General features: G+C 40.9%; 2 protein-coding genes and 1 long non-coding RNA gene across 9 annotated transcripts in view; 1 reads left to right on the top strand and 2 right to left on the bottom strand.

The window, feature by feature from the left end:
- marchf1 (membrane-associated ring finger (C3HC4) 1) overlaps positions 1-25228 on the top strand; it is a 31267-nt gene extending 6039 nt beyond the window's left edge. For 2 of the 6 annotated variants that reach the window (XM_013909277.1, XM_013909274.1), the window contains 7 exons: positions 17170-17220; positions 18308-18381; positions 19401-20219; positions 20373-20553; positions 20666-20810; positions 23290-23334; positions 23430-25228. In XM_013909277.1, the coding sequence (XP_013764731.1) occupies positions 17170-17220; positions 18308-18381; positions 19401-20219; positions 20373-20553; positions 20666-20810; positions 23290-23334; positions 23430-23746 (1632 nt within the window). In that variant the 3' untranslated portion in view covers positions 23747-25228. Of the gene's footprint in view, positions 1-10184; positions 10703-12996; positions 13082-13110; positions 13678-17169; positions 17221-18307; positions 18382-19400; positions 20220-20372; positions 20554-20665; positions 20811-23289; positions 23335-23429 lie in introns of those variants that run through there. The other 4 variants (XM_005726985.1, XM_013909278.1, XM_013909275.1 and 1 more) reach the window with 4 other exon arrangements.
- LOC102203893 (uncharacterized) lies at positions 7-4670 on the bottom strand. 2 transcript variants are annotated; one of them, XR_311566.1, is made up of 5 exons: positions 4600-4670; positions 4387-4520; positions 3028-3427; positions 705-824; positions 7-626 (listed from the first exon to the last, which is right to left on the bottom strand). It is a non-coding gene; the product is annotated as an uncharacterized LOC102203893 (long non-coding RNA). The 2 variants fall into 2 exon arrangements; XR_311565.1 differs by having other exon boundaries at positions 7-824.
- tma16 (translation machinery associated 16 homolog) overlaps positions 24897-26353 on the bottom strand; it is a 4114-nt gene continuing 2657 nt past the window's right edge. Inside the window, exons 5-7 of the mRNA XM_005726987.1 lie at positions 25944-26092; positions 25813-25855; positions 24897-25609 (exon numbers count right to left, since the gene is read on the bottom strand). Coding sequence (XP_005727044.1) covers positions 25420-25609; positions 25813-25855; positions 25944-26092 — 382 coding nt within the window. The 3' untranslated portion in view covers positions 24897-25419. The remainder of the gene's footprint in view (positions 25610-25812; positions 25856-25943; positions 26093-26353) is intronic.

Below are 26353 nucleotides of genomic sequence, written 5' to 3'. Positions count from 1 at the left end.
GAAAGTCACTTGGTTTGTTAAATCCTAACTCAGACATCACGGCTTGTCAGAGATCTGTGCACCAGTGTTCGGCTCTGTCTGGTTCTTCAGCTCCACGGCATTTAACTCTACCTATTTTTCTGTGGCCTCAGTTCAGAATTCAGCTGATGCTTTTTTAAAACTGGAGATGGGGCTAAAGAGCAAATTATCATAGAGGAAAGAAAAGATGTGGTGTTACAGTGATAAACTGTACAAACAGGATCTTTGCTCTACAAGTTTATCTAATCGTCCTCTCCAGATACCTGAACAAATACGCTGAGATCACGTTATGCTGTTAGCAATTTGTGTTACACTTCTAAATGATTACCTTCAGCCTTATAACAATACTCATAACTCACGAAGCTGTATAGTTAATAGGGTACTAGTTTATTGCCACCTTATCTTTATTGTGGGAACCTACTGTAATGGGCACTGCGTCAACACTAATACAAAAAAAAAAGAAGAACAGTAAGCGGTGTTTTCAGTTTTGCCTTCACTCAGCTGGGGTTTATAATGTTTGCTTTATGTGTTCTGTCCAGCTTCTTTGATGATCACTCTCTGCTTCCTGTTACATGGCTGCAGTTTCTTCACTTCATAGACATCTTTTTCTGAGATAGAGCATAGATAATCGGCGTTAGAGAGGCTGACGTTGGTTTCTGTGGTGATATCAGAGGCTAAATGTGTACCTGGCCGGGCTGCCTGTGGTTGAAAACAGACTGAAGCCAAACTGAAGAGAGTGAAGATGATGAAGGCAACGATGATGAAGGTCAGCTCAAAGCCAGTGAATGGCAGTTCCATCTACACAACTATACAACACAAAACAGGACTCATTTATACAGAGGAGTGAAGAAATTACTCTTTGCCACAGTGTAGCTTCACTGTATAATTTTATGCTCAGGCACAGACAGAGCTACCACACAGGCTCATTTCCACGCCTAAAGCTGGAATTACTAAACCCACACTGGCAAAGCTGGAACATGCAGACTACTCATAGAAAGGATCTCTTTTTTTATTTCTTTGCACAGTCGAGGAGCGTATCAGGTCACATTTCAGTGCGTGTTATACCTGTATAACCATGCGCGTGACAAACAAACAATCTTGAATCTAGCTCACTAAACTTCTTGCTTCTAATTATACAGTCACCAACCACTATGCTGGGTATACCAGAAAATTTCTAGTCAGCCAGTTAGATGGCAGCAACTCAGTGGATTTAGGAATGTAGAAATGGTAAAGATGACCTGCTGAAGTTCAAAGTGAGCATCAGAATGAGAAAGAAAGGCGGTTTTAATCTTTTCAAATGTGTTATGTTGTCAAATGGGGGTCTGAGTATTTCAGAAACTGCTTAAATGCTAGGATTTTCCCACACAACCATCTCTACGGTTCACAGAGAATGGTGAGAACTTTGAAAGAGATGCGCTACAGCAGCAGACTTCTGCCACTTCTGTCCTCTAAGAACAGGAGGCTATATTTCACACGGGCTCACCAAAATGTGACAATAGAACGTTGTAGAAATGTTGCTGATCTGATGGATATCAATTTTAGCTGCAACATTTGGGTCACAGTTTGGTGTGGTGTGAAAGCATGGATCCATTTTGCCTTGTATCAACTGTTCAGGCTGCTGGTGGTGGGAGATGTTTATTTGGCATGCTTTAGCCCCATTAGTACCAACTGAGCATGTTTTTAAATGCCACAGTCTCCCTGAGTATTTTTGCTGACCATGTCCACTCTTTTATGACGACAGTGGACCTATCTTCTGGTGGCTGCTTTCAGCATGATAACACACCATGTCACAAAGGTCAAATCATCTCAAACTGCTTTCTTGAAAATGACAATGAGCGCATTGTACTCAGGTGGCCTCCACAGTCACCAGACCTGAATCCGATAGAGTGTTGTTCCACCGAAGATCAGTATGTGCAACCGACAACTATCAGCTGTGTGATGCTATTGTGTCAGTATGAACAAATCATCAATCAATATCAGGTTGAATTAAAGCGGCACTGTACCGCAAAATGAATACTAACATGTACCTTATGAAGTGGCTGGTAAGTGTATACTTCTAAGATTAAGTTATGGACTATGTGTATTCATGAAAATGGGGCGCATTTTAAAATATTAAACAGTTTAATTCTCTGTAAACTGCCCAGCAAATCAGGCTGTAAGTGAGTTCAGTAGATGATTTTTTTTTAAAGGCTTTTGCAATCCTTCGAGTGCAGTTCTGCGTGCACTGCCACCAGAGGGCTGTATAAACTTGGAATTGGCATTACATTCGAGACTTCTCTGCTTTATGTTCAGCTTGAAATGTGAGAATTCACACAACCTCAGCAGTATCACCTGCTGGGTTTAGAAAGTTAAGAAATGTACAGTGGTATCGCAGTATGAGTGGCAGGCTGAAACTCCAGGCCGGGCTCCCATGAATAAAACAGTCAGTGTGAAAAATCAAAGAAAAAAGTACAGTCACTGAAGTTTCAGGGACTTTCTGTGAACTTAACATCAGTGAATACATTTTTAATCTTCAGCAGAGTTTCAGAATCAAACATCCTTTATTATATTCTTTTTGTTTTAACTCTTTAGCCATCACGTGTCAGGTAAGCAAAATAGTTATAGATTTACATGTTTATGAAAACACGGCTGTCAAACAAGAGCTGGTGCTGAATAACAGAGCATTTTTATGTTGTCACAGACAGGCTGAATGAATCAGTGTAGCTGACCACAGATGGCCTGTGATTCCTACATTTTTCTCTCTGTAAATGTAGGCATTCACACTAGCGATAGCCTTTGAGCCTTGGCACAAGTGATTCATACTTCTCATTTCAATAGAGTGATCAGATGGCTCGCTCACAACCTGCCAAACACACCTTTTGTTTTTGACCTAGATTTTTCAACTGCCTTCCAGTATCAAAGGTAACCGTCAGTGGGTAGAAGAAAACATCCTTGAGCAACTCAAAGAGGAGGTACAAGAAAAGAGTGAATAAGAAGAAGAGCAGGTACGGTTAAGTTTTTAAAACTTACTGGTAGAAGCAGCTGCTTTCAGTTCTAGGTTAGATAAAATCCTTCTGTCTTCACACTCTCACAAAGAAAGCAGGCACGAGATACTGACTTGACACTGTTTGTTAAAGCAGGCGTTTCTTTGTTCAGTCCTTTTTTTTTCTTTTACAATGTGTAGTGTAGGCCACTCCCCTATGGCTCATCCTGGAGGATGCAAGATCCTTTAACAAAGTACACATGCACTTGTGTTCAGAGGTTATCAGTTCAACTTTTTGTCTGGTAACCAACAGGTTCACACAGGAGGGGGCTTTGACTGTCACATTCTCAGAGGGCTGCTTTTCCCCTGTGAATCTTCTGTATCTGAATCATAACCCTCATCAAAGTCAGACAGTCAGCACATCGTTTTGTGGGTTTGTGTTAGTCGCTGCAGAAAATGGAAACAGAAAGTTAATTGCTTTGGTTTTTCACCTCAAAATGCAATACTTTATCACAGATCTGGTCACATAAAATAATAATGATTTATTAATAACATTTAATAATTAATGTGATGCCAAACAAAATAATTTGACCATCTTTCATGTTGTAGGCTATTAAATATAAATGTTTAAAAAAATGGGCCTATCATAATCGAATCTTAGAATTAAATGTAATAATGTATGTATATGTATATATATATATAAATCTATAAAATATGATTTATACATTTGATAGAAATTGTGTGGGGTTCATTCATGATAGTAGATCGTAAATAGATATATAAGAATCTTATATCCTGCCTGGACAGTTTGCCTTGTGATCTAGTGGTAGTTTTTTTTATCTGAAGCATTCTCCAAGTGGAAGTATAAATGAACCAATGGAAAAAAATATAATACATTTAATATAATAATAATTTAATATCACTAAAACATAAAATATATAAAACAAAGCAGCAATTCCAGTCAAAGGAAGTACAAATGAAATACAAAGAGAACCTTATTGTGTGAAAATAAGGTTAAAGATAACGCTTCAAAGCTGAGGTTCATAATTAGACAGGTTTGTCTTGACAGGAGGAAGATATAGAAAGTTCAGTTATGTGGAAATAACTCTCAGTTATGTGGAAATAACTCTCAGTTTAATGTGGAAATCCTATTCTCGTTAAACATGTGTGCCACATGTGCTTAATGCTTGCAGAGTTGACAAACTTCACTAAGTTGATGACAAAAATTTCCTATATGTATGAAGGTATATATGTATTTATATATTATTATTATTTGAAATGTGTAATCATTTTTGAAGTACTTTGGTGCTCTAATATTTTGCTATTTTACCTAAGTGTGAGTGCAGACGCTAAGTCACAGTCCAGACATTTGTGTATGTGTGTGTGTGTGTGTGTCTTAGTTGTACCATTTGACTGTCCACATTCCTCATTGAGCATCCCTCCAAGTGTGAAGAGGGCAAAAACCAGGAGAGAAAACATGATGGTCAGCATCTCCAGCTCAGCTAATGAAGAGGCCATCTATTTACGCCTGCTCCCACAGCTGTACATTGATAGTTTCATCAGTGAGATCATCCAACATCATATGACACAGCAATTGAAAAGGAGGGAGAAACACTTACTTAGCGAAGTAAAGAAGCTTGTGGATGTTGATCATCACGCAGCAGCTGCATTACACGACACACACACACACACACACACATACACTTTATGTCCTCTCTGACACTCTCTCTCTCTCTTTCTCTCTCTCTGTGTCATGCACTTGCAAGAGCTGTGAAGAGCTGACTTACACGTCCCCTCTCAAGTTTAAGTGAGATCACATTAACCGTAATTATTAATGGTGCCCTGAGCCTCCCCTGAATGTGTGTGTCTGTGTCTCTGTGTGTTTTACACAGAAAGTTCTAACTCCAAAAGCATGCATTTTGTTTTCAAGCATGTTGCTTTTCCTGGGTTTGGGTCTTAAACAGTGAGATGAAGAGCTTTGTGTTTCCTCAGTAACTGAACCTCTCTGTGGAAGAAAATGTTTTTTCTCAAGGCTTGTGATGTGGTAAAATTGTATGCTGAACCCATGCCCAACTTCAGTGCGAGCATCCAGTAAACACATGCTTGTATTCTTTTAAATGTACACTGACAAGCTGAAGCTTTGCAGACTGTAACTGATAAAGGAATAGTGTTTGGAAAATGTGGAACCACAAAGAGTATTAATTCTGATTACCATTGCCTTTATATGTTTTTGTGGTGATGTTTATTTTAGTATATATGTGTCAGTAAAAAGGATGTGGGTGGGCTTATCTAGGGCATTTCTTTGACCACCACTTCTTTAAAACCAAGGCTGTCACTGCTCTTAGCATGCAGTCGATGTTCTTGTGGTACAGCTCGTGTGCGTTCTGCAAAAGAATCAGGAAATAAAAGCATAAGAACAGATAGTTTGAGCGGAGATATTATAGGAGCAATAATCTTGAATTTAAAGCTTTTAGGGTACTTTTGGAACAGCAAAAATGGTGGTAGAAGCAGAACAGGAGAATGAAAATAGAGGTTTTAAGATTGTATCCCAGGGTCATAGTCATCAAAATCAAAGCAAATGTAACTGTTGACTTTGTGCATTCAGTTTTAATCTCTTAAAATTAAAGTTAATTTAGATGGTGCTTTAAAATAAATCCACAAATAAGTGTCTGGAGTGGTTTTGGGAAGCTTCTGAATGCTGACACTTGCTGCTTGTCAAACTTTTATTAATGGGTCACTGCTCATGAAAATCATTCCACACAGGAAATCTTGCAGTCTGGAGAAGTGAGAAACTAACAAACTGGAGACAGAAAGTTTAAGTTCAGTTCAACCAAAGCACAAGAGCATGTTCATTAAAAAAAAGAAGGATTTTAAAAGATTCAAACCACTTAACTTATAACCTATAATAATAATAATAATAAATAAAGTACTGTACATCCCAAGGTAGTTTGGATTTAGGATATAGTTTTGAATGCTTTAATAAAAAAACAAAACACAAAAACACCTTCTTTTGAGAATAAATGCTTGCTGATCATCCGTAAAAAGCCAAACATAGAACTATTTCTATGTCCCCTGAGATGTGCAGCTTGAATGCTGCTATTTGTAATCTTCTGAATTTTATTGTGCATGTAGGCAGTTTGTGAACTCCACACTAACTCTGTTGAAAAAATGGTGGCATGCAGTGATTCTGCAAGTCTTAAAAACCCTGTATTTGGTTAGAAACAATGCAAAAACAATGTATTTAAAAATAAATCTTATTTTATATCTTATATGTTACGACCCGGCTCGAAATGACCGTAACAGGAGCAGGGTGTCCCGTGACTTCCCACGCCCAAACAGACACAGTCACAGCATCGGACTTTTAACAATAGTTTATTGACAACAGTGGCACTCACGGTAGTGGGAGTGTATAATTTCGGGGTGAGCTAAGGCCAACACAACAAACAAAACTCAACCTAGGCTTCGGTTCCCCTCTGACCTGTTCAAGGAAAAGAAAAGAAAGAAATAACACAGTCTGACCTCCCTGGTCTAAAAACACAGGAGAAAAGAAGGCTTCCCAAAATAATCGGCAGCTCACCCCTACTTGCTCCGCACTTCACACACATGCCCGACCTTTTAACCAAATAGCTACGGCCGCTCCGTCTGGACCTGAGGCAAGTGCACGGGAAGTCTGCCACATCCCCCCGCACCGCAGCTTTTCAGTCGCCCTTTTATAGTTCACGTCCACAGCAGGAACCAGTTACATCAGGCCGTTCCTTAGGTCCACCAATCACAGCCGAGCCCCTGCACAGGTGAATTTGCATACACACATTAGGAAACAAATAACCCACCAACACACGCACGTAACATTATACTTGATTGTAGCTATATTGTGTTAAACTAAAATCCTTATAAAAGCGAGTGTCTCGTAATTTTACAGCTATTTCAAAATACCTTCACGCACATGCATCCATGTGTAAAAATACGTTTTTATACAGCTCTGTGCAATCCTTTGAAGGTAGCATAACATAAGCAGCATGGAAAGTGATAGGAAAACAGCATCTTCCCACATACCTGTTTCGCATATAGGACCTGCACAAAGGAACACACAGTGGTAAATATAACCAAACTACATAAACAAATGAAAGATTCAAATCGACTAATGATTAAGTGACATTTAGCTTTAGGAACACAGATGTACTGAATGTAACCAATGCTACCACAAACAGAGATAGTATGCAGAGCCAAGGTTACATGTGCTGTGTTTACATTAAAGCATTATGATTGACTAAAACATAACAGAACACAAAATAACAATATATGCAAGTGACAAATGGTAAATGAATTCAGTCCTAGCCACTTTGTCACACCCCATGATTCAGTAGCTTGTAAAGGCAGCTTGAGCTGATATAACTTGAATTTGTGGAGAGATTTTGACCTACTCTTCTCTAAAATTCAGTGCATTGAGGTTTGTGGACATTTGTTTATGTGCTGTCAGTTTGCGGTCAGGACTTTCAGTGGGCCACTGCAACACCGCTAGTTTCCGTTTATAGACATTTTGTTGTAGATTTGCTGCTGTGTTTGGCATCATTGTACTCTTTATTCCTGTCACAGAGATGACCTCGTATTTGACTCTACAATACTTTGGTGTTCAGAAGAGTTCATGGTCAACTCAATGACTGCCCGGTACCCAGCTTTTGTGGGTGGAAAACAAACCCAAATGATTATCTCTCCACCACCTTACTCGACAGCTGGTGTGAGCTGTTGGTGCTGAAATGCTGAGTTTGGTTTTTAGGCCAGTTTGGTTTGGTTTCATCTGAATATAGTACATTGTTCCAGAAGTCTTGCAGTTTTCTTCAGATGCAGCTTTGCTAGGATAAGCTAAGCTAAGCCATGCTGCCATGTTCTTTTTACTGAGAGTGAACCTTTCCAAACAAGCCATACTTAGAGTCTGTAGAGTCTGAGATGTAGCTCTTAGATTTCTTTGAGTATTGCATGGTTTGACTGTGCAATGCTGGGATTTGCTTGGACATCCACTCCTGGGGAGATTGTAGCATTGTGTTTACACGCACCTGAATAGGCCAAACCCGCAAACTGTAAAAACCTCTGCTTTGATATAGGTGTTCACACAGATAATCACGTAAACAAGTTATCTTTCATTAGTTTTTCTGCATAAAGTCATGGAGTAAACTTAAAGCTTGCAAGAAAATTCATGAAATGTAGTTTTATTTGCCCCAAAATAAGTCTTTCAAAAGGCTTCTCTTAACCCTCATCTCTTCTCCTATTACACTTCGGGATTCTTTTCATGCCGTGTCTTTCATAATATCTCTGAAACTGGCCTGCCTGCATTCCTGAGCTGTCACCCACTGAAAAAACATTTGGAGCATTACAAAATGAATAATACAACAAAGCAGGCTCTTACCTCCTGAGCAGCTGAAATCCTGCTGTAACAGTGCAAAACCATTTGGACTCCTTAGCTCCCAAACACTCAGAGGAGAAGAGATGATGCAACACAGTGGTGCCCTGCACACTAATGGTACTCCATATAGTCACATATGATTGCTTGTGAGCTGTGCACCAATAACAAGCTATATGGTGTCTCTTTCTAGCCCAGAAATGGCTGTTCCATGATTTCCTGACTTTGATTTATCAGACCAGATTACAGCTTTCCACTTCGGCTCAGTCCACCTTAAACGAGCACATGCTGACAACAGATGAACAATTTTCTAATTCACTCATTCATTCATTCTTAATAATATTGCAGGGTCTTCACCTTACAATATAATCTAAGAAAACTGGTTCAGTCTTTAACCAAGAAGATCCTATGAAAGCGTATTTGTTAACAACAGGAATTTAATGTGAGGAGTTGTGATGTGTCCTCATCAAAAGCCCAGATGAATTTTTTTTGTTTGTTTAGGCCTCCTTTTGAGGGTTTATGTTAGGGCTGTTCGATATAACGATATATATCAGATGAGGATGTAAAAACGTCTATCGTTTCACATTTTACGCTGTCGTTTGTTTCATGATGTCGCAAAATAAACTATTTACGGCAATATTTTTTCACCATTTTGATGATCACTGTAGTGGCTATATTAATTTCATAAAGTTCTCTCTTTCTCTTATATTTTATATAACCACACTATGGACAGACAAGCGCCTGTTTTTATGCGTTGTGGTTAGCAACAATGATGGTAACACCATCGCGTGTCCGCTTGTTTATTTTCCACATAAACCTTTCACAATAAAGCTCAAGATCCTGTTGAGACTTTTCAAAATAAACTGAATCACGTGAAATAGCAGATTATTTACGGATGAGAAGTAAAAAAGAGCCGCCAGGTGCTAAAAAATAAACCTTAGACTTTTAGAACAGGCTTTTCCCCGCAGCACGCCGTGTAATAAATACAAAGAAAACGGCGGCTGTTACAACTTATGTCTAAAAATGTATCGTTTCATGCATCGGTTAAAACACTCGACTCCCGCTACATGACGCGCAGCTGGAAACACTTCCTGCAAGTCGAGCTGCCCGAGATTCACAGAATTTAAAGAAAATGTTACTTTTTTGTGATTTATATCGTTATCGGACGATAGAATTCTTATATCGGGATATGAGATTTTGGTCATATCGCACAGCCCTAGTTTATGTGTAACCTGTGAATATTGGGGTGCTTTGTTTATTTTTAAAATGTGTCACATGTATTTTGTAACTTTTTTGTCTCACAAAGTAGTTTGAGCTACTTTTTAAAAGCATCTTTAGTTGCTCCTAGTTTAACTCCTGGCTCTAGTTTCTCTAATACTACCTGAGCATGTCTGTGAAGATGCCCCTGCTTTTCAGTAATCACTTTCAGTCACACATTTTCCGGTTATATCAATCATAATCCTTGTGACCCGAGACCATGTGAAATAGGATTACATCCTTGCCACCCACACACACACAACCCTCCCACACACAAACGCACTCTTTGAAGTGAAGACTGATATGGCTGGAGATTTGTCCTTTCATAGCGAGTCAGATATTAATGTTCGTTTAATTGCCTAACATGACTGAAGGAATGAGGTGTGTGTATGAGTGAGTGTTGTCCATGTGCACAAGTTGTGTAAGCTTATTAGCAGCGCCACTGGTCTGAGGAGGAGATTGAGGTTAGTCTAAGCCCTAATCCTCGTGGACCTTATGCTTGTTATACAGCGACAAAATCCTGGCTCCACCCCTTTTGCAAAGACACACAAGAACACACACATACTCTCACACACTCACACACACGTGTGTCACAACAACACAGTTTCCCTGCCTCCTTGTTTACTGCTCAGCTCCATCTCAACTCTTCCTCTCTTGTCTCGCTCTCAGGAGGAAAGCGAAAAAAGGGGAGGAAGAGGAGGAGGTGGTGGGCACTGTGGAGTAGTTTCCCAGTCGTCATGACGACCTCACACCCCACCATCCTGCTATCTTCTTGTTACCACGGTGACCTGATCCCGTTTCATCTCCGCTCTTCTTGATGATCCGGATTGGCTCGATAAATAAGTGCGATCCGGGAGTGCCTCTTCTTATTTCAGGAACGAGCTTGCGGACGCGAGAGCAGATCCCACGCAGGGACGCAGATTGGAGGACAGGACTGGGAATGCTGTGGGAGTAACTCCGGAGCGTTGCCTGGAAACAGCAGCATGCCAGTACAACAGATAACTGTGGTTCCGTCCAGGGACATAGCCAACAATGGCAAGAGCGCTCTTCGCTCCAAAGACAAGACCGAGGTGAGTCTCTGACCTCGTAACTCGAAATTTCACTAAGGGTGAGTAAAGGCTTTGTGTGACCGTTGTGTTGTTGTTTTGGTTAAGGCTTAAAAGTAGCATAAAGTTGGTGATTTAAGATGGCAAAAAAGTTGTTTCTGTTGTCAGAAGGCTGAGGTAAATCGATTCAGTATTAATCTTGTGTACATTGTGTGTGTGTGTGTGTGTGTGTGTGTGTGTGCGTGCGTGCGTGCTTCTGTGCGTGTTTTTATCAGCCTTCAGTTTCAGTTCCCAGGCTTTTCAGCTCACTCACTAAACAACACACATGTACAGTATAGATGTATCACAGATCCTTCACTTGGGGTTTGGTGCTTTCAGCTTTGAGGTAGAGCCTGACATCATAGCTATCATATCACAGACTGAAGGATTAAATTACATCACATCAGTTAACAGCAAGTAAAATATCCCACAGTGACACATCATGGCACACACACAGCTGTAGAAGCTGCTGGAGCATAGCTCATATACGTAAGCATTTTTCATGCAGGAGAGCTCGCTAAACAAATTGAATGGTCAAATTTATCATCTTGATATTTAAGCTGTATACAATTTTAATATGGCATCAACTTATCCAAAATAACATTCCATCTTAAAATACTCCTTGATATCTGCAGTTCTTCAGTTGCTGATTAAAGTTTTCCACCATCAGAGCAATGGTTTCATAATGTCAGGAATGGGCCTAAACTTGACCTCACTTCACTTCATGGTATGCTGTGGTACAAAAACTGCTACACATCTGGTCACAGGTGATAAAGTCAGATGCATAGCATAGTGCTGTATTTCTCTGACAGTACTGATAAAGAACAGGATGAGTATAATGCCTATACATTATCTAACAAATAATACTCATGCATAATTTGTTGAATAAGTCTTCCCAGGCTAGTTTCTTTGGTTTTGATATCCCACTAATCATTACAAATCTGCTTATGAAGCGAGAAATTGCTGAAATAGCTGTGCCAGCTTCCTCAGGTTGGTGCAGTGTTGTGTTTTCTTCTTAATCTTGTAGAGCAGTCCCAAAAGTATACAGACTTTTGGAAATGTTCATCATTTCACTACATTGTGGGGTTTTTTTTGTTTTGTTTTGGGGTTTTTTGTTACAATTTTCCTCTTTTTTTCAGTTGCAGCTGAGAACAATCCAGTGAAGAAAATACAGTTAATGGACTCAAAGTTGATCTGAATAAATCAACCATGATACATCATGTGTACCATTACTGTTTGGTTACACCAGTGGTTTAAGGCTGGATTTGTGGGGCACTTCCACCAGAGGAACCTTATCCTGCTTCTATTGCAGAAACACCTGCAATAACTGTAATATCTAAACATTGGTGTTTGTACAGTAAGCTGTTCTGATCTTGTTTAAAAATGTATTCTACTTTTACCACAGGGATAGAATATTATTTTTGCACCATCAGTGTGATTCCTTGTTAGTGAGCTCTTAGCCAAAAACTTCTTGGCATGGTGTGCAGAGTGTCCTTAAAAGTTTGAGGAAAATGGATAAGAAAATAGCAGATGAAGAAGTGGCAGGCCTAAAAACTATCTGCAGCAGATGAACACTATCTGAGAGTCATGTACTGAAGAAATGGGAAAAAAATCCAGCAAATACCTGACACAAAACCTGAGAGATGCATCCGGACCTTCAGCAGATCCATCTACTGTTGGAAGGGTGGCTGTCAAGAAGTCATTCTTTAGGAAGGGAAACGGGAAGAAAAGGTTGAGGTATGTCAAATTGCAAAACAACTGTGCTGAAAATCAGGGGCAACAGGTCTCATGGAGTGATGAATCCAAATGTTACATTTTTGGTTCAAATTACCATTACATAAGGAGGAGGTCAGGAGAGTCTAGGGCCTTTTGTAATGTGGAGGTGGAGGCTCTGTATGGTTTTGAGCTGCATTTCAGCCGGTGGTGTTGGAGATCTTGTCAGAACTGATGGATTTGCAGTACTGCATGGAATAAATGGAAATACAGTATATGAAGTAAAAACAGAGTTTGTACAATTTTGGCAAGCTTGTACGTCAGAATTTAGTATAAACACTTTGATCATCAGCACAGCCTGAACTCTCTATTTCTTGTAAGTTTTCAAGTCGTCTTCAGGAATAGTTCTCCAGGCTTCTTGAAGAACATTCAGAGCTCTTCTTTGTATGTTGGCTGCCTTTTGTTCTGTTCTCTGTTGAGAAGATATCACACTGCTTCAGTAACGTTGAGGTCATGGCTCTGATCCATGACTGATGGTGTTTTATCGTCTGTTTTTCTATCCAGGTATGTTTTCACTGCATTGGCAGTGTTTTTGGTGATCTTGGTCATGCTGAAAAACGATGCTGCTGCTAATCAGACACTTTCCAGATGGTGAGATGCATAGTTGTTACATTTGGATTTCCATGTTTTTAAATGCTATGGCTTGTGCTCGTAAAGCACTGAAACACTGTTCCTTTCTACCGTTTTGATCTGCATCTTAAGACGATCTGTTTATGGTTGATATTCGGCTGAAGTTTCAACAAAAAACAAACAAAAAAATATATTGTTGGAACAATCAGAACTTGATAATAAAGTCAGGATTCGCTGACAGTTGTTGGTCAGTTTGGTCTGTGACTCTGGGTTTCTTATGGAATTGTATCTGTTGTTTTCACCTGAACTTTCACTGTGGCTCAGTGAACACTTTGTGTTATAAAGACACAAATGCTCTGAGGTTGTTTAAAGCTGGAATTTTGTCAAATGCACCGCTTTCAAATATAAAGTGTGCAGCTGCAGTGTCACGGTTGGTTGTCTAAATGTGGCTGTAGGTGTGTTTGATCGTATGCCAAACTACAGAACCAAAATACATCCCTCAGTCCATGCTACATCACTTAATCCTCTGAAGAAACATGCACATGTCCACACACAGACTCGCCAGAGTTTCTGCTGTGCATCAGAGCCAGAGTGCCAACAGAGGATTCGAGGTTCAGGTGAGCGACAGCAGTACGCTACCTCTGAAACTTCACTTCATTACTGGAGAGCTATCAGTTATAGCTTATAGAAGCTAAATCTAGAGGAATTATGTGTTTTGCTGGAGTCTTATGATGGTCAGTTTCTTATTGCCCTCTTTTGCTGTGGCATTTAAAAGTTGATGCACTTAAAAAATTAGATGTCGTGTATTTTCTCTAAGAATTCATGACCAAAGTATTTTTGTGAGTGTTTAGCCCTGATATTAGGAATTGTAGACTAGCATTTGCTCTTATATCTTTGAATAGTATTTTTTAATCTCTGTTATGTGCCAGCCAAAGAATTGAAGTGTCAGTACTGTACCAGTGCTATGAACGCAGTCATTAATATGGTATTATGGTGCTTTATGCTTGTCTGCTAGGGTAAAGCTTCTTTTTGCTTTTCTCTTGATTAACCTTTGTTGTCACATAGATGTATTTCGAATTGATGTAATGTCCTTTCGTTTAGAAAGGCAAGAAACTGTTTTACATATTCACCCAATGAGCAAGCTAGAAAACGTCTATAAATACACAAAGTGTGATTTTGTCTGCTAGACTGCTGTTGTGCAGTTAGACACATCTCACCCCTTTATCATGTAAAGCATATTGTGCACACGTGCTTTATAAAAGACAGGTTAACTATCTGACTGGGTCTGTGCAGTATTTATTTTTAGGTGTAGGACAAACTTGTGCTGCCTCCCTTGTTTTTGGCCTCTTTTCTTACCTGAGAGGTGCTTCTTCTTTATTTGTACGTACGCTCCATCAAAGGAAGCGTGCTTGAATTGTTTGGGCTTTGTTGGCCTTAGAAGGGTGAAAGACTCAGTAGCAGGGTATCGATAAGTTGTAGCAACTCACACATGACGTGTTTTTATCTATCTATGAGGTAAGGTTGGTCCCAGATGTGTTTAGCCTAGCATAGCACACAGACTAGAAGCAGGAGGAAACAGTTAGCCTGGCAGGCTCAAGTCTGTTTCCTGTTGATTTCTTTTTTGTTGTTTTAAGCAATGTTAAACACTATTTAGAGCAACAGAAAGCAAGAAGGAAAATGGTATTAATCGCCCCATCTATTACTTTTTTAAAATAATAAAACAGCACATACATGTCCATGCACGTCTTTTCCAAAAGATATTCTAGTTTGGTAAAATAAATCAGTTTTGTTGGAGAATGTCTGCTTTAGCCCACTGGTTGTGTAGCTGATGTTTGTTGTGTTTTGGGGGTAAGCATTAATGTTAATGGAAAAAACTCCAAACAAAATCAAGATCTCATTATTTCCTTTCATAGCTGTAGTCTTTGATCACCCACTTCTGGGGGGTTTTTTTGTTTGTTTTTTTGACGCATTAGAGGTTTACCACAACACGGAAACCAACCTGACTGGAAGGAATTACACGACTCCCAGGCATCAGTAGTTGTATCTTCTTAGAAATACCCTTTTTATTATGAAACTTTGGAAAGATGATGTGAGTAATTATAACTGGTCACATACATGTGAACACGTGTCCATCTCCTCTAAAAGGCAGAGGAGTGTTTGCTTTGACTCCAAGCAGGGCTGCACTGATTTAAAAGTGGCCATCAGAAAATCCCTTGATCAGCTTAGATGATGCAGTTCTCTGCTTGTCAGTGTCTCTTATTTATTTCAGTGATTTTCACAGAGTGTACCTACAACTGTGGCTGTGTGTGGGCTGATGCAAGCTCAGGTTTTCCTATTTTATGTCAAGTATTTAAAAAAATAGATCTATGGAAAAACCACGCACATTTAACATTCCAACTTTGAACTCCACAAACATCCTGTAAGATACATAAAGCTTAACAAATCTCAGCCCTTTAAAGTGTCCACTTTCATACTGACAGGTGTTATAGATACTCTATAATATATGACATTAGGATCAGATGGGTACTGGTTTTGGGAAAAGTTGCAGTTACATCTTTGGTTTTAGGATTTATTGACAGAAAGGAAAATACAGCCAGCTTTATCCATGATGTCCATTGTCCTTTTAACTCCTGCCAGTTCATTCTCCACTGCCCACCCACAGCAGTAGCAGACAGTTGGTAGGTTATTAGCTTGAGCTCATTGCATGTATGATACTTAAAACAGTATCCAACAAATATCTGCAACAAAGCCAGATTTAATCCCATAATGCAGGTGCAAAGGTCCATGTGGCTGAGGATGAAAGCGAACCAGAAAAATTATTGCTCGCTGTGACTGCTTCGGTTCATCTGCATTACTTATTCAGCAATCTGTAGCTTTCCCAACTCACAACCAGCTGATTTCATTTGAATTGAGCCATGTTGTTGATGTGGTTCATACGTAAACTAGAAGCTAGGTTTCAATGATATGATGGTAAGAATTTTGGGATCAGTACAGATCGAAAGTGTCTGGAAAATAATTTGGCACCAAATTATTATGGAGAAGATATTTTCCTTCTTGGTGGTTTACCAGCTGGTCGTCACTTGGTAGCTCCCACTCGCCACCATCTCATTGGTAAGTAAAGCTGCTGCAGGCCACAGATGTCTGCTGGCGAAGCCCAAGGTCTAATAGGTGAGTTCAGACAATCAGCGCTCAGGGCAGATTCTAGAAAAAGTGCCTTAAGTTGCCTTTAAATAGAGACACATTGCAGAGCAGCATCTTGTGCTCTTAGCAGGACAACCAGGTAATAGGATTGGCTGGCTTTAGCTCAGGTCACAATGAAGCAGCAAGGACATGAGGCTGTGCACGACTCTTGATGCTGGATTTTCATCGGTAAACACAGTAGGACTGATCAGCGCTGAATACCTGCTGGTGTTAAAAGCAGCTTAGTTTGATTATTGGAGTTTTGTTTTTATTGCAGATTTAAACTTTAGTGTCTTTTCTACAAAAACAGACACATTTCTCACCTCGCCTATTTTTGGACGTCTTGGTGTTGGGTGGGTGGGGGCACGGGGAAGATTTAAACTTTAGTTTGAACGTTAACAGCATGCCTGATGTGTGTAATCATTTGATTTAAATTATAATGATTGCAGTTTGAAGGTGAAGCCGCCAGGTGATTTAGAAGTTATTGCTAAAGCTATTATGCGGCATTCATTTCTCAAAAACAAGAAAGAAAGAAAGAAACAAACAAATATAAATTTTAAAAAAAAGCCCTTTTGCTGCTTTTCTGTGCATTAATATTCACCTTCCTGAACTTGACATGGGCATATTTGAGTAGTTTAAAAGACTTTATCTATCATTATCATACACAGAAGGAAAAAAAAGCAGCAGCAGCTCTGCAGCAGATTGCACTAACACATATTCGGGTGAATCAGCCATTAGCTGAAGTCGACACAAGGGCTGTAAAATATTGTTCCAATATGATTTTATGGTTCTGTCTGGTGTTGTGTGCCAAAGAAATCATTGGTTTAAAAGCCTCAGGCTCCACAGCTGCTGCGCACTATTAAAGCATCACATCCTTCAGCGTGTTTATTGGGCTCTAATGATTTTCTGTCTCTCCATCTCCCCTGCAGGGGAGGAAGGCACCTGGGCGCTCAGGGAGTCGATCCAGCAACATCTCCAAGGTAACTGTTAAATATCGGTGCTTAAAGCATTAAAATTAAGGTCACAGTTCATAGTGTACGGTAGCATTGCATGGGAAAGCACAGTTTGATGTACGAGAATGTGGTTAGGGTGTGTGTCACACTTAGAGTAGAGATGGATGTTCACAAAACACCAAGTGCACACTGATGCATGACTCACACAGAGTACTCAATTTTCATTTAAGGTCCATTAGTTCAGCTTTCTCATATAAACATCAATCATCATTTGAAAAGCTACAGATCACTTTTTTTTTATCACATCTATAAGTCTTTTCTATTTTTTTTTTCACACGGCCTTCAAATAAATAAGGCTCGCCACCCTCACGCTGGTTTTTAGCAGCACTAGGCAGCTGCTTTTAACAAAAACAACATCACCGGCTGAAGACTGTCTTCAGTGTATTCCAATGAATCATCTGAGACTAAACCCGATTTGAAAGCAAAAATCATAACACGGAAGTTAAGTTTTTTACGTGACCAGAAATGCAGCTCAAATAACTCTAGTTACTCTACTTTTGCCAGAGGCGGAAATAAGCAGTTTTTTGTTCACATATTAGCTAAAAGAGCTTCAAAAAGCAGCAGCGATTTACAGTATAGTATGGGTGCATAAATGAGGTGCAACCTACTCAGTGTCACTGATTATTGAATGCAAGCACAGTGGAAGAAAACTTTTTGCAGTGTGTAGGAGAGAATCTAAAAGCTGTTTTCCCTCAGAAATTAATAATTCACCTTCAATTTTATTGTAGTATTTTATATATATCTACTGTCTATATTTTATGCATTAGGTAAGTTAAATGCTCAGTACCTACAGTAAGAGTTACAGTAAAGGGTCACCCACATGACAAATGATAGTACATTAAGGAGTATGTTTGATACTCAAATCTTAGGGTTTTGGGTATTTCAGGAGTACCTTCTACAAAAAATAAATGAATAAAAAAATTAAAATGCAACCACATTTGAGCACCAGTAAACATTTACTGACACCTGATTCATAAAACAATGTGTGATTGGTTGTTTAGTAACTCATAAGTAATTGTAGCATGCACTAAATAGAGGATGTTGGTGGTTGCAGGCTAGCAACTCGACTGCAGGGCTCACTACAGCCTCAAGGACATCCATAACACCATCCGCTCAGGACATATGCAGGTAAGATTGGCTTTTCTTGCAGTTACAGTTACCTGGGAAGAGAGACTCCATTCCTTGACTATCTGCAAATATCTGTTCAGACATCTCTTTTAAAGCCAGGAGCAGCCAGGCTTCTCTCTGTGATATTAACATGCACACTTCTCTTCTGAGTGGGAGACTGAATTAGCATGGTCGGCTGCACCCCAAGGGCATAACAAACTTAAAATGTGTGCTGTGGCGCTCCCATAGTGCAATCAATGGGGGGGAGATGACTGATTGCAGAAATGGAAACCTTCAGCTTGTTATACCCACTGGTGCCGTGTTGGCCACACTGACAGGCTCAGTCCTTTGGCTTCATGGTCGAAACAAGCCTGTGTGTGTGTGTGTGTGTGTGTGTGTGTGTGTGTGTGTTAGCACCTTAATTTGCTGTCCTAAGTTCAGTCCATGTCCACTGCCTGCTTGTTTGATTATTTAGTCTGATCATAAGCTTTAGTTTCCATTCTGTTTCCTATTATCCATTTCCTGTTTTGCAGCGGCAGTTTCTGTCCAACTACTCTCAGCTTCAAATGAAACAGAAGCTGTGTTAGCAACCTCTAATAGCAAATAACTCTTTGTTATCCACATTAATTAAAGAAGAATGAGATATTCTGTGATCATAACGTGTTTCCAAGTATAAGAGAGAAATCATGGGCAGCCCTAATTCTGTCACTTAGAAATTAACCTGAATGACAGCAGAAAATATATAAAGAGAAGTGTCATTTTACCGTAAATACACCAGAAAGCCTGAAAAAGAAAAGAATCAGTGTTGCAATGGTGTAAAGTCCAGTTACTTGTTAAGTAATCAAAATCAAAAATGGTAGCATAAATTGTTACTAGTAAATTGACTAAACTTAATCTTTAAAATCATGCAGCTATGTTTCAGCCCATTGCTTTAGTTATGACAGAGTTATGTTTTTCCATCTTGTTTCACTTTATTTCATCTCCATCTGTGTGTGAATGTGTGTGTGTGTGTGTGTGTGTGTGTGTGTGTGTGTGTTTAGTTCTGGACAGCTGACCCGCTTAGAGGAGGATGTGTCTGAGTCACGCAAACACAAAAAGCACACGCACAACTCCTCTGCAATGACGGTCACTGGCACCACTCTGGGCTCATCGGCTCAGGCACAGAAAAAGCAGGTGAAGCGACGTCACCGCCGCAAGAGAAGCAGCTGCACGGCCATCGACTGCGTGGAAACCAATGGCAAGCACGACCACAGCGACCGGAGCCTCAGCTCTGACCGTAGTGAGCTGGGCGAGAAGAGGGAGCACTCCTTCAGGAACCGGAGGGATCTCCCGCCTCGCTTCCGGTGCACAGGTGCGCCGCATTCAGACTCCTCTGAGGATGAGGCGTGCCGCGAGAGCCGCAGCTGGAGCAAAGAGAAAGCCAGAAGAGCGCGCCGCCGCAGCGGGAGCAGCCAGGACAGGGAGGTGATAAACCCACACAAAGGAGGAGAAGACAAAGCCGAGATCATGGAGCTGCAATCTGTGGGCTCAGATGAAGGGAAAGAGAGTCAACCTCTGATGGAGGACAGCAGCGGCCTTAAGAAGCGCCACAACCACGGGAGCTCAGTGAAGAGAGACGGCCATGCATCGCAGAGGGATCGATCGCAGGGCAGAGATAAGGATACGAAGAGCTACAAGTCACAGAGCCCAAGAGGCAGCTCCTCATTGGCCGACGACGGCGAGGAGCTCATCACCAAGAGATACCAGGAGAAGGGTTCAGGGGGCGGGAACATGTCAGTGCCCACACTCCAGAAACACTGTGGTGCGAATGGGAACACACCGCATCCCTGCTCTGACGACTCTGAGCTGGAGGTTTGCAGGTTAGTTACATAAGTGTGAAAACTGATCATGTACTGACCCCAAGTTTATCTTCATTGCCCAGATGAGGCCAAACAAACAAAGACAAAGAGAGGCACTAAAATAAAACAGTGCAGAGACTGCAGGTCATTTCTCCTCCTTATGTCTGTGTGCAGGATCTGCCACTGTGAGGGGGACGACGAGTGTCCGTTGATAATGCCCTGTCGCTGCACGGGAAGCCTCAGTTTTGTTCATCAGGCCTGTCTCAACCAGTGGATCAAATCCTCCGACACTCGCTGCTGTGAACTCTGCAAATTTGACTTCATCATGGAGACGAAGCTCAAACCTTTAAGCAAGGTACGCCGCACACACTTAGGTCTTCCTGAAAAGCGTTAAGCGCTGAGATATGCAGGGCAGTTCTGAGCGTGTTTCTCTGTCTCCCTCCTGTGTTCGCGCCTCTTTCTTCCAGTGGGAGAAGCTACACATGTCGAAGAGCGAGAGGAGGAAGATCTTCTGTTCAGTGCTGTTTCACCTGATAGCGATAGTGTGTATGTTGTGGTCGGTCTACATTCTGGTGAGGAGAACTGCTGAAGAGATCCGACTCGGAAAGAACGGTCAGTGCTTTCCCTTCGCCTCCCCGCCGCTCACACGCCAGAGTCAGGCAGCATGCAGTACGGTCCCTGTGGTGTCTCCTTCACTGTTTGCATGTCAGCACGTGTGTCCATAGTTACATGTTGGATACTATTTCTCACCACATGTAACGTAAACAAAAAGCTTTCTTTTTTTATTATCGTCTACTATGATCAATGTGTGGATCTATATTTATAATTATAATTAAATTGTCTGCCGATAGTTTGTCTTTTTTAAATGAGAATTATAATTGAATGTCACCTTTCACCCACTTACTTCACTTTCTTTTTCTGGGTGTGCGTAGCGTTTGTTAATGCACCCTATGAGCCATAAAATCCCTCAGATTTCATATTCACCTCTTCTCTTATAGAATAACCGACAAATACACAGAATTAGTAAGAACTCCTAAAATGGGTGCATTAATGTGTGGGTGTTGTTTTCCTTTTCATTGATTCATTCATACAGATGGCATGAGTGAGTGGAAAGGAGTTTCCACTCACTCACACAGAGTAGGTTTAACTTCTTTAATGTCAGTTACTTATGGCCGGTATTGATGTGGGTGGAATGGATTTATACAGGATTGTAACCATGCAAAGTGTATTAGCTTCAACTCTACTGGTACAATATGTCAAAGAATACAGTGTGCATAATCCACTCCCAACATGCCCCCACAGCACCCCACAGGGTACCTTTAACCTGCAGGTATGCCTGACTCTGGTTAAGTGATTTTAAAAAGTTTCGCCTGTTTGGGTATATTAGGTACATTATACATTAGGTGTTTTACTGTGATAGTCATCCCTAAAGGTCTCTCTGCACATTAGGCGTCCTGCTCTAGTGTGGAAGACGGACTTTGCTTTTAGACGTCCTCTGAAGAGTTAACTTTCAGTTTCTCAGACAGTTTATAACATTTGAAAGTCTCAAAATAAATGTGTGAAGCTGCTGAACTGAGCATGTTTAGCAATACTTGTGGTATGTGGCCAAGTAACTACATCGCGCTTGCCATATTCACAGGCCACTTTATTAGGTACATGTGTTCAACTGCCAATTAAAAGAAATATTTAATCAGCCAATCACATTGGCTGGTTAGATATGGTCAAGACATGGTCAAGATCATCTGCTGATGTTCAAACTGAGCATCAGAATGAAGAAGTAGGGCCATTTAAGTGACGGGACGCCGTCATGGTTGTTGGTGCCAAATGGGCTCATCTGGGTAGTTCAGAAACTGTTGATGGACTAAGATTTTCCCACACAACCAGTGTGCAGCGGTTCTAAGGAACGAAATTCCTTGCTAATGCCACAGATCAGAGGAGATGGGCCAGACTGATTTTGTCCCCTTATGAGAACAGTATGCACATCTCCTGATAACACACGATGTCACACAATGTTCAAATCAATGTAATAACTGTACACAAATGGCCTCCACAGTCACCAGACCTCGGTCCAAAAGAGCAGCTTTGTGATGTGGTGGAACGAGAGATTCACATCACGACTGTGCAGCTGACAAAGCTGCAGCTACTGTGTGATGTTGTCGTGTCAATATGGACCAAAATGTGTTTCCGGCACCTTGTTGAATCTGTGCAACGAAGAATCAAGGCAGCGGTACCTAATGAAGTTGAAAGTCACTGTTAACGAATATAAAAGAGCTTTTAGTTTAATGTGTCATTTTTGTGTTTCTGGGGAAATTAACATTTACTGAAAATGTTTCAATTTTATTATAATCAGATTTTTATTGCATTAACATGCAGTAAAAGTCAGCGTTACCTTACTGAACAGAAATCTTTGCATTTTTCAAGTAAACTGTCGCCGCTGGTGCATTTTCTTTTGACACTGGCCAAATAGTCTTTCTGGGACTGTTTGCAGGAAAATCTTTGTCAAGTCTGCGATGTGTTTACAGGAAGTTATTTTGACAAAGGTGACACATTTTTTGGTAATTCTAAGAGAAACACCTACCAAATTTATTGGAAAGTGAAACCCAAAGACCAACTGTCTGCAACAATAAGGTTTCAGATGTTATACTTCAAAGACAGGAAGGTTCCCACTGCAGCCTCGGAGTATAATCTCAACAACATAATAATAATAATTTTTTTAAAACAGCCGGATGGAGAAAACCACTTGGAAACTAATGCAAAAGTAATTTGCATGGTACACTACTTATACCTGAAATCTGTGAGATGAACACTCTCAGGAATGTGAAGATGATGCGATTGTTGATCAGTATCCTCTGATCCACGAGTTATCCTTCAAGTCACAGTTAACACCCCTCAGTGCTCTTCTACATTCATGGTTGTGTTCAGTGGTGGTGTGTGTCGTGTTGTGTTTACGATGTAGGACGTAAGAGTAGATGCAGAAAAATACATATGACCTATAAAATCATAAGCATTAATATTTAGAGTATTTCTACAGTGTTTGCACAATAGAATATTTTCTCCAGAGATTAAAAAGAGAAATCGCTCTTGATTGCAGCCGAATTATGGAGAGTTTCTCTTCTGAAGTACTATACGCCGCAGGGTAAGCACAGCTCTGCACATGCCACCATCTTGACCCCTCACACATCTGCGAGGGGCACTAACAGCTGCTGTGTGTGTGTGTCGGTGTCCTTTCAGGTGTGCTGGAGTGGCCCTTCTGGACTAAGCTGATTGTGGTGGCCATTGGCTTCACGGGTGGCCTCATCTTTATGTACATCCAGTGTAAAGTCTACCTGCAGCTGTGGCGCCGCCTCAAGGCCTTCAATCGCATCATCACTGTGCAGAACTGTCCTGAGAAGGACCTGCACAACCCCCAGGCCCGGCACAGCACCATCGCCAATGGCAGGCATGAAATCGTGGAGGTGCCGGTCAGCCAGGCCCCAGCTCCGGCAGCTCCGATGGACTCTGACACGTCAGTGGAGGCTGCCGTGGCGCCGGCGCAAAACCCTGTTTGACTTATCTCCTCCTGCTCCGAGAACAGTCCCTAATCCCACTCTGCTCATGGTAATGTCAATGAGCACAGTGAGATTTGGACTTGTGCAGTGTTGTAATGTTGTTCTCAACTCCAGTGGGTGCTGTTGGACAAACGAACTGATCCGGTCCTTCGGTGATCCAGAAAAGTTGGGGTCAGAAGGGCTTCACGAAGAAAAGAAGAGGGGCAGCGTGTGGAGAGAGGACAGAAACAAAGCCATCGGCACAGAACGCTTGTAAAGACCGTGTTTTGTGGTTTACCGACACTATTTTATCCCTGTATGCACTTTCTCAACCTGCACTGATATGAGTTAAAGATGTGAACACTCTGCAGATGCTCATCAAAGGTCTCAGTATGTTTCAAATGAATCACCCATATGACTCGTAATCAGTCCCCACATCAGCTGACACTCTGTCACACATCCACAAGGCGGGACAATTAAGCTGCTTCAGCTTTTACCACCCAGCTTCTCTGACCTGCTTTCACTGATGCTGCCACTGTTCTGTGAGGGGGATTTTCTGCTGCTCTTGCTGAGAGCTGGGAAGTCCCAGAAGAGAGCCTACACAGTCCTGATTGGCCCAGCTGAAGCCTCGCATGAATTGTAGAATCAGAGATGCAACATTGCAGCAGATAAGGGCTACTCTGACACGCTCCAGATTCAGTCACTGCAGCCACGGTGCTGACTCTGAGATCTGTAACACATCTGTGCCCCTGGTGTTCACTGAGACTTCTCCATTTAGAAGTTGAGCTGCTGTCGTATTTTTGAACAAAACATATGGACCAATCACTTTACATGAAGTGCAGATCTATGACCCGCAGACACACTACTCAAAAGTTTTTAATGAATTTGGAAAAGTTGTCAAAAGTGAGAGTGAGGCAGGATAAAAAAAATACAATAGCTTGAGTTTGTTTTAAACTTGCCTGATCGGGCCTGTGTGACAAGCTCTGAAGCATACTGAGACCTTTACTCTCCTTTTGGACAATCAGGTCTTCAGACACCAAAGAGTCAGATGTTATAAGTAGAGAAACAGACCGTAAACTGAACCTTTAGCTCAGTCTGAGATTTAAAAACGTAATAGTCTGAAAATTATTGTCAGATTATTTGTTAAAATAGAAAGTCTACAGTAGCCCAGTCGTTTGCAGCTTCGGAGGTCCTGAGCTGGACAACCTTTATTTATATGTCGATGTAACTAGAGCTTTCATGGTTTCCCCCCATTCATGTTTTTACATTAGATTATGAGCATTTCTCTTGATTCGAACCAACACAAAGTCGGCCTACTCAAAGCGACTGTTACTCACACATGACCACTTTTATAGTCTCGATTTGGTTTCTCACCTCACAGAAAATACAGTTTCCTCTGTGTCTTAAACCCACTGCAACCGCTATTTTCTAAATAAAACAGAGCATTCTGGTTACATGAAACGCATATTTGTTTGTGCAATAAATGATGAATGTAGAAACCTCTGAAAGGCTGGTGTGAAGTCACTGAGAAACTTTTAGCAGGAGTTCAGACTGGGAAAAAAAAATCTGACTTTGCTATTTGAGGCTGTAGCACCATCTCGTGGACGGTCCAGGAATAGCAGCAGCATTTTCTCACACATCACATTAAGTGTGCTGAAAGTCTTAATACTCCAGCAGGTCCAACATGAAGAGTCTCAGTGGGAGTCTGAAATCTCATCCATTTGCTCACTGTCCAAATCGCTTCCATCTTCCTCATTATCATCATTCTCCTGATTCTCCTCGCCCTCGTGTTTCTCCTCTCCTTCCTTCTTTGACTCTAAACTTTTGTTCGAGACCTTGCGCAGTTTAATATTCGGAAGTTTCTTCAGGTCCCCAGTCCACTCTCTGCAAAATTTAAAAATGCAACAATACTAATGACCAGTCTTCAAAATCGAATCATTTCAAGTTCAGACTTAAGAGTCCATGTATGCACTTTTATCAGCTGATCAGCCAATCTGTGAAATGATGGAAGCTGAATAATTATAACATCTTCTCAAACAAAGAGAAACAAGAGGTTGAGTTTAGCTCATTAAAGCTCGTCCACTCACCTAAAGGTCTTCAGATGTTTTCCGTTGATGATGTCGGGGATTTCTGAAACACCGCAGCAGAGGATCAGACAGTTTTACAGCCAGAGGTGTCTATAAATTACTCGTTTCTTTTTTTAAAAACGAGGACTCACCGAAACCGACACCCTCAAACTGTGCCCGCTCTCGCTCGATGGTCTGTTTGATTACGGCCTCTCTGGCGCCATGGAGACGACCCTGCCGACCTTTGATCCCATTCATGAGTTCAATCTGCTCAAGTTCAGAGTCAAATCTGTGGAGGTATCTGAAGACAGAAAACATACTACTGTTCATACACTTTGTTGCTTCATTTTATTTTAGGATACATATACAAGTATTTCATGAGTTTAAAACACTTTCATTGGGGGAAAAATATAATTTATACATAAAGTCAATGTTTACAGTATTTAACCTTCTTCTTCATGAGATCTGCAGTTCTTTGTGGTGTGCTGGATATCAGTGTCCGGGCAAAATCCTGACTGATTGCGATTCATTCCTGGCTCATCAGTGCTCCAGGTTCATCACA

Source organism: Pundamilia nyererei, unplaced genomic scaffold (genome assembly GCF_000239375.1).
Source record: "Pundamilia nyererei isolate P.nyererei 1_Seehausen unplaced genomic scaffold, PunNye1.0 scaffold00022, whole genome shotgun sequence".
NCBI lineage: Eukaryota > Metazoa > Chordata > Actinopteri > Cichliformes > Cichlidae > Pundamilia > Pundamilia nyererei.
The sequence above is the reverse complement of the archived record's forward strand: the minus strand, read 5'-3'. Positions and strand labels throughout refer to the sequence as shown.